General features: G+C 53.6%; 1 protein-coding gene across 1 annotated transcript in view; it reads right to left on the bottom strand.

Moving 5' to 3' along the window:
* Positions 1-362: 362 nt before the first annotated feature.
* Positions 363-7617, bottom strand: part of LOC104494705 (dysferlin-like) — a gene marked incomplete at its 3' end in the record, with an annotated part of 26914 nt that continues 19659 nt past the window's right edge. The window contains exons 24-31 of the mRNA XM_010137570.1: positions 5997-6189; positions 5543-5698; positions 4417-4548; positions 3852-4018; positions 3147-3261; positions 2908-3013; positions 2155-2297; positions 363-536 (exon numbers count right to left, since the gene is read on the bottom strand). Of these exons, the coding sequence (XP_010135872.1) occupies positions 363-536; positions 2155-2297; positions 2908-3013; positions 3147-3261; positions 3852-4018; positions 4417-4548; positions 5543-5698; positions 5997-6189 (1186 nt within the window). The remainder of the gene's footprint in view (positions 537-2154; positions 2298-2907; positions 3014-3146; positions 3262-3851; positions 4019-4416; positions 4549-5542; positions 5699-5996; positions 6190-7617) is intronic.

Below are 7617 nucleotides of genomic sequence, written 5' to 3'. Positions count from 1 at the left end.
TCAGCATGAGCTCAGGGCTGATGCCATGGAGCTGTTTTTGTCCCAGAGGGACTGTTGGGTTCAAACACTGGACAGAGGGAAGGACAGAGCAGAGGAGGAGGGAAAAAAAAGCCAAATGGGGGCAGAGTGGGGGGGGAAAGTCCTATAATAGGGACTTTGTGCTGCTGTGGTTGGTTCTCATTTAGTTATTGGAAAAGCCAAAGGATTATGAAATCCAGCACATTAAGACAGCCAGAATATTAGTTAAACAAACAACAGCGGCTGCAGGCGGCAGATAACGAGTGGAGGATAACGAGCTGGGGTGGGAGCAGACCCAACGGGGCTCCCAGGCAGCAGTTCTGGAAGGAAAGGTGGATACTTACCAGAGCCCCCTCCAAGGCGAAGACAGCGGCGGCCCCAGTGCGCTCCAGGGGCTCCATCCTGCGTCTCCAGCGGCGGCGGCGGAAGGTGTCTGTCCGGCGGTACTTGAGGTGGAAGCGCCAGCCAAAGAGCGAGGCGTACTCCCAACCCTCACCATCCAGCTCCTCCTGCTTGTGCTGCTGGGCAGGGACACACCAGGGCTCAGGGGAGAGCTTGGTCCCACCACCCCACAGTCCCTCTGAGGGTGACAATGGTGGGACCCTGGCACAGCCAAGGGGCAAAGCCACCGATGTATGGGGCTCTCCAGGGTCAAGGTAGTGCCCTTGGATCATAGAATCATGAATCACAGACTGGTTTGGGTTGGAAGGGACCTTCAAAGCTCATCCAGCCCAACCCCCTGCGGGGAGCAGGGACACCTGCACCTAGAGCAGGTTGCTCAGAGCCCCAAGGGCCAACCTGACCTGCAATGGTGCCAGGGATGGGGCTTCTCCCACCTCACGGGGCAACCTGGGACAGGGTCTCAGCACCCTCAACATTATACTTTCAGGAAGACGTTTTTATTCAGGAGCATAAAACACACAAAACAACTCAAGATCTTTGTCTCCTGACGCTTTTCACCAATAGCAGAAACAAACTGAGTTTTTAATGACTTCATCTCTACTGAATGTCATTTGATTCTCTCCTCCCCAGCTTTCCTGGAGCCCCTTTCAGCACTGACAGGCTGCACTAAGGTCTCCCCGCAGCCTTCTCTGCTCCAGGCTCAACACCCCCAACTCTCTCCCCTCTCCTCCCAGCAGAGGGGTTCCACCCTCCCATCACTCCTGGGACCTCCACTGGCCCCGCTCCAACTGGTCCGTGTCTCTCCTGGGCTGAGGGTCAAGCCTCTCCAAGCTGTTGCCTGCTACAGTTGTTCCACCCCGTGTCCTCCCTATCTCCGCCTTAGAATCACAGAACAGATGGAATCATTTAGATTGGAAAAGACCCTTAAGATCACCAAGTCCAACCATTAACCCAGCACTGCCAGGTCACCACTGAGGATTCAGCCCTTCATCCTGTCTCTGGGGTGAATCCACTTGGAGAAGGGTCACTGGCGTGGGGGCTGCCCATGCTGAGCAAGGAGGGGGCTGAATCCTGCCCTGGCCTGCATAGCACCTGTGCCTCCATCTTCCCAACCTGCCCTCCACTTTGCCACCACCTCCAACCCCTCCTAGGTCCACCATAGATGTGCCACCTCTGGGAACTTCTCCCTGGGGCATCGGTCACAGACCCACGAAGCTGTGTCTCCCCAGAGCTGAGTCATTTCCCTGTGACACTGGCATCCCTTTGGCAAATGGGGTGGCAGGGGCCCCGCAGGCTTTCCAGCCACAATTATCTAGAAAAAAAGGGCTGGAAAGGGAGGCAAGTGCCTTGAGGAACTGGCCGGGGGGAGGGAAGAGCAGCAGAGCTCGGTGGCATTTGCAGTCCAATTGCACCACCTAGAGGGAAGCAGGGCTGGGATTGGGACAGACTGGGAACCTCTGCCAGCCCCGGTCTTCTGAGCTGTTTCGCAGCACTGGTGAAGGTCCCTGTCCCAGGCCGCAGCCCAGCCAACCATCCCTTGAGTGGTCTCCACCTCTGGGAGGTGTTGGTCCCCACGGTGGAAACTATAAAGGATGCTTCAGCGTGGAGACCAGGGCCACCAGGTTCCAAAGCACTGCAGCTCTCTGCAGAAGCCAAGCACCTCCACCTTCGCGTGGAGAGAAAGGGACACAGCCCCAGCCCACTCTCACCCTCTTCTCCCAGCCCCCATCCTACCTTCCTCGTGGCCTCCATCTGTGCAAGGTCCCTCCGGCGAAGCCGCACCCAGCGCCGCCGCCGATTGGTGTGGTACATCTTCTCAGCTGGCACCCAAGCCTTGGGTTTGCGGTCCGGTGGGATGGTGATGCCATACTCCCAGCCTTGAAGAGAAGGTGACACCTGGGTGAAGGCTCCCACCAGGGACCTCTCTTCACATATAACCAGACTGGAATGGCTTTAATAGCAACGGTTTGTGTAGTCACCACGTGCCTTTCCAGTTTGGTGGTCCACAGAGATAACAATCTACTCATGCTGCTACCCCATGGAGATGTCCCCCTGGGCATGCCAAGATGATGGATTCATGGTGTCCCACCACCCTTGTTTCAAAGCCAGAGCCTGGGGACTCTCCTCTCTGTCCTTCCTTCCTCAGGCAACCCCAGCCCTTGTGACCGACCATCTTGGGTGCTCTCTGACCTGATACTTTCCATTTCTCTTTCACCAGAAGCCAGGTAAGATCTTCCAGAACAACAGCCTGGGCTATCCCCAGCAGCGAAGAAAATGCTGCCTTTGTGCCTGCCCACTCCACAGCCCCAGCATCAGCCAGGAGAACAAGGAGAGGGTACTGCCAGGGCCTGACCCCCTTCTCCCAAAGCCAGAGGGGGCAGCTCACACAGCCACGAAGGGGGTGGTATCATCCCTGGTGCTGGATGGGACCGTGAAAGGAGTAAAAGGGATGAAATCAGGACGGATGCCCAAAATGTTTTCTGATACCTTTCTCATCCACGGCTCTGTTGAGATCCGTGTCCCACTCTACGTCTTCCCACTTCCAGCCCGGAGGACATTCAATCTCATCCTTATGCAGGACCTTCTCCCCATTCTGTAGGGCACAGGGATGTTTTTCAATTGGACGATGCCCTGCAGATGCCTAAATTTCCTCTGAGCTCCCAGGGGCTTCTTATAGTGGCAGTCCGGGGTGGTGCTCAGCCCCTGGCTGCCCACTTCATCCTTACCACATCAGTGTAGGCATCAGTCATGTGGATCCATTGGCCTCCAGGCAGCCGGACCTGGTTCTCAAACACCTCCTCCACGAAGCTCAGGTGCCCAGCATCCACGTCATGCAGCAACCTGCACCCCAGGGAGATCCATGGCATCAGGGGCTCCCCCTCCTGCCCTCCCAGCCCTGTGCGGGCAGCAGCACATCCTCTCAGCTCTAACCATGCCACCCCAGCACACACTTCACCTCCTGAACTTCTTCCAACCCAGAGGCACCAAGCAAAGCTCCCACAAGACCTCAGCAAACCAGCTCAGCTGAAGCCCAAATCACAGGCCATAAATCCAATGCAAGAAAGTTGCAGAGCTGTGCTGTTGTCTCCTCCCAACCACTCAGTGCCTCAGTGGGACCCTGCCGCCAAAGCTGCTCAGCGTGGGGCTTGCGCAGGAATGAGGGTGAGCTGGGTTCTGGGGCCACCATGTCCTTGAGTGCCTGTGCAGCACCCACCACTCCAGGGACATCACCCAGCGCAGAGACAACGTATTTTGCATTAGCGCTGTCGCCTACCAAGGATGGGACAGGCAGACAAGGAACCCACATGGCACCCCAGGCCTCCCTCCAGTTTTCTGGGTGACCTTGCTGCCAGCATAGCATCTGCTCAGGTTTTTGGGGTGCCCAGGACAGCCCACCCAGGCTCTGCTCTTTGCAGAAACCCATCACTCACGTCTTCTCGGGGCAGATGAACCAGTCCCCAGCCCAGGTCCAACCTGTGGAGGGACGGAAGCTGTCCTTGGGTAGCTTGATCTTGCCAGTGACATCTGAGTATTTGGGGTAGGTCAGGCCGGTTGTGCCCCAGTTCCCCACCAGTGCCAGCTTGGTCTGGTTCTCATACTGCGAGAGCAAAAGTAAGGGAGGTTTTTGCTTTGGAAGCAGAAAATCCCATGAATGATCCCTTCCTTTCTGGAGAACCCCAGCCTGAGCACACAGCTCCTGGGAAGAGCCTAACCTCCTCCACAAGTCCCACACCCCCATGGGCACCCCAGATATCACCTCCAGCAGGTGGAAGGAGATGTGAAACCACGATGCAGCTTTATGGCTCATTACTAACCTTCTCCCAAGCCTTTCAGGCCAGATGCTGGTGGAAATGGCTCTTTCTTCTCATGTTTGGTAGGGGGTGATGTGACATTCACCCACAGTCCAGCCCACCCCCTCTCCTCCATGGTGGAGCTGCTGCCCATGCCATGGGAGAAAACAAAACCCCTTTATGGTGGTCCCTGCGAGATGCTCACGGTTTCGGCGAAGACAGAGAGCTTCCCCTCGGCATATTGGTTAAACTCCTTCTCATCGACCGACAGCCCGAACCAGAGCTGGACCCGTATCTGGGCTGGGATCCTTGGACCCATCGCCTCCTCCTGTGGGTACTGCCAAAGGTGGAGCCCCATTAATATCCCCGAGGAGGATATGAGCGGGGGATGCTCAGGATGCTGAGGCTGGGCGTGGTGGGCATGAAGCCCCCATAGCCCTGGGCAGGGGTAGGTGGGACAAGGAACACCCACGGGAACTGAGACAACATCAACAGCGTGCAGAGCACTTTGGGAATGACCTCGAGGAGCTTTGAAGCCCCGGTGGTCAGAGGTTCTGCATCTCGGTGAGACACCCTCCAGGGCTGGGACACCAAACCCAGCCAACATACTTCAGCAAAAATAGAAAGAGGGAGACTTCTCACTGCCCTTTTTTCTCTCTCCCAGTCACTTTTTTTCCCCTTCAAGTGATTTTAGTTTTCCATCCAGATCTAAAGCACAGAAAAATCCAACATATTTTGATTCATCTCTTGCTGCCAGCTGGGCTTAGGGTTTTGGGGTTTATTCAGTTTATTTTATTTCACTTTATGTTTTACAGAGCTTGTTCAGCACTGATTGTCTGCTCCCAAGCTGGCACGCAGCAAAAGGCCAAAGAAATATCATTTGAGCTGCAAGTAGCTCAGTAAGTGCCTGGCAGAGGAGGCCGCGGCTTAAATTTCCTGGGGTGGCAGAGGGTCAGGAATTTCAAAAAACATAAAATGACATTAACCAATTTAAAAATAAAATGTATTTTTTTAAAAAAAAAAGCATCATCAAGGCCAAAGTGCACCCATCTTCGCTGCCTCAGAACTTGCGGAAAATATGAAGATACTCAAGGGGATCTGCTGCAGCTACAGGGAAGTGGAGCTGAACTCCACCAGAAGCACAGTCAGGCTTTTACCGTGCAGGAATTCCCATCAATGAGGTCAAAAATGGGGCTGGGGATCCCTGCAGCCGTGGGCACTTGTGGGTTAATATTTCAGGTTTCTCTGGTTGATTTTCTCTCTCTTTTTTTTAGGGGAAAATGCTTTAAAACTAAACGTCGCACACGCACATACATCCAAAGCGACGGTACCTTCAGGAAGATGGTCTGCAGCTTCCCACAATTCTTGCCACAGCAGTTGGAGATGTTCCTGGAGAAAAGGACCTCGTGGGCTGGCACACGGGCATACGCCACGCGCTTGTCTCCCTGCAGCATCCAGATGACTATATCGGGCAGGCTGTTCTGGGGCTGGAAAACACACATCCCACAGTGTCTGACCAGGGCTGCTCCAAACGGGCACATCAGGGTTGCGGGAGGCTGGAGAGCAGCTGTGCCCTGAGTCCCGCTGCCAACCCAAGACCATGGAGCGAGACCAACTGACCCAAAGAGCATCCTAGCAGCTCCAGATCCCATCAGGGCCTGGCCAAGGCAGAGAAGCCCCATGTTTCCCCTTCACTCACAGCCACAACACCTAAACAGCACCACGATGGCAAGCTTGGGAAGAATGAGACCCCTGCCAGGCAAAAAGCAGCTCCTGCAGTGTTACCTCCTCTGCCATGGCCTTCAGCCTGGACAGCCAGTCCTCCGCCTGCTCCAGGGCCACCGACAGGCTCGAGTCCTCGTGCTTCAGCTTCAGGGCTGCCTTCACGATCTGCTCCATGTTGGTGCTGCGAAACCGGTACATGCTCTGGTCCAGGTGGGTGCTTGCTGGTTTCGCCAGGACGTCGGGCAGGGTCAGGCTGTGGGGACAGGCAGAGAATCAGCGTTAGCAGCTCACTCAGCCTCTCGTGGAGTTTTACTGCCTTTTAAAATTTTTTTTCTCCCCTCATTTTCAGCAAGTTTTTTCCAAAGAATTAACAAAGCCACCAAAGATACATTTGAGGAACACGGTGATGCCAAGAGCAAAGGAGCTTCAAACCACACTTGAACTCCACACATCACCCACAGCAGCCAGGATGGGGCCCTGGCTGAGACGGGCTCACGCGCGCACACACACGCACATGTTAATATTAATCGATTCAAGCTGCTGGATGAATGTTTCGGGAGTCCAGGAGGATCATCACTGCATTGAGCCATTTAGAGGTTTGCCTGTAAAATGCCAAAATTCACGTTATAAACCATCTTCCTGGTCCTAGCCTCAGCCCTTCGCCAGCCACCGTGTTACCACCTCAGGCTGGGACAAGGTTCCATAAGCCCCGTTATCATTGCATGATGAATAAGAAGAACAATGTCTCTTCCCCCGTCACAACATGCCATGGAGAGACTCATGTCAAAACTCAGACAAAACTCAGTTTTGTGTGTTCATGCTTCGTCTGTGTCTTTATTAGGAGGGAGCTGCTAGCGAGCTGACCTCCCACTCGTTTTCCACGGCTTGCACAGGGAGAGCACTGCTCACCCAATGAGCAAACACCACTTCGAGGCAGAAAATAGGATGCACCTTAATACTCTCCCACAAACAAAAAAAAAAAGGAAAAACACTTAAATAACTTAAATATACCCACTGAATTTAATTTCAGAAAGATAAACTATAAAACTATGGGGGAAAAAAAGGAGGAAATGTTTTAAAGACTTGTGGAAATGAGCAGCAGAAAGGGTTAAATCCTAAGGGCAGCATGAAAATGGTTTGAAGGCATCCTGTTCCTGTGCTGCATGTAGAAGACCTGTAACAACTACAGCGGTTAAATGAAGTTAAATTTTGCTCAGACAGGAAAACAGACACCACGGATTCTGCCAAATGAAATGTAAAAACACCAGTTTAAAAAAAAAAAAAAGACAAAAAAAGATGGAGGAGCCCCACAGAAAGCACAGTCCTTGAGGAACTCTCCTTGTTCCTGTGGATAAAGGCTTCAAGGATCTTGTGCCGGTGAGCAAGAGCAGGAAACTGCACTTCTCATAGCAAAATGAGCCAGGAGTCAGGAGGACATCAGGGAGGAGTCCCTCATCGGGGTCCATCCTGCCTCAGCAGCCCAGAGGAGAGGGATCAGCCAAGAAGGAAATTGTCTGCAATTCAGGTAGGAAAAGGCCGGACGGCTGGCTGGGATCTGTAGCTTTGTGCTTAATATTGCTTAATGTTAATATGATTGGAGGAGTGGAAGGAGCAACATGATGGAAACCTCGAAGAATCACAGAACGGTTTGGGCTGAAAAAGCCCCTTGAGGTCCTCCAGT

The sequence above is a fragment of the Buceros rhinoceros genome, unplaced genomic scaffold (assembly GCF_000710305.1).
Source record: "Buceros rhinoceros silvestris isolate BGI_N320 unplaced genomic scaffold, ASM71030v1 scaffold12396, whole genome shotgun sequence".
NCBI classification, from domain to species: Eukaryota; Metazoa; Chordata; class Aves; order Bucerotiformes; family Bucerotidae; genus Buceros; species Buceros rhinoceros.
The sequence above is the reverse complement of the archived record's forward strand: the minus strand, read 5'-3'. Positions and strand labels throughout refer to the sequence as shown.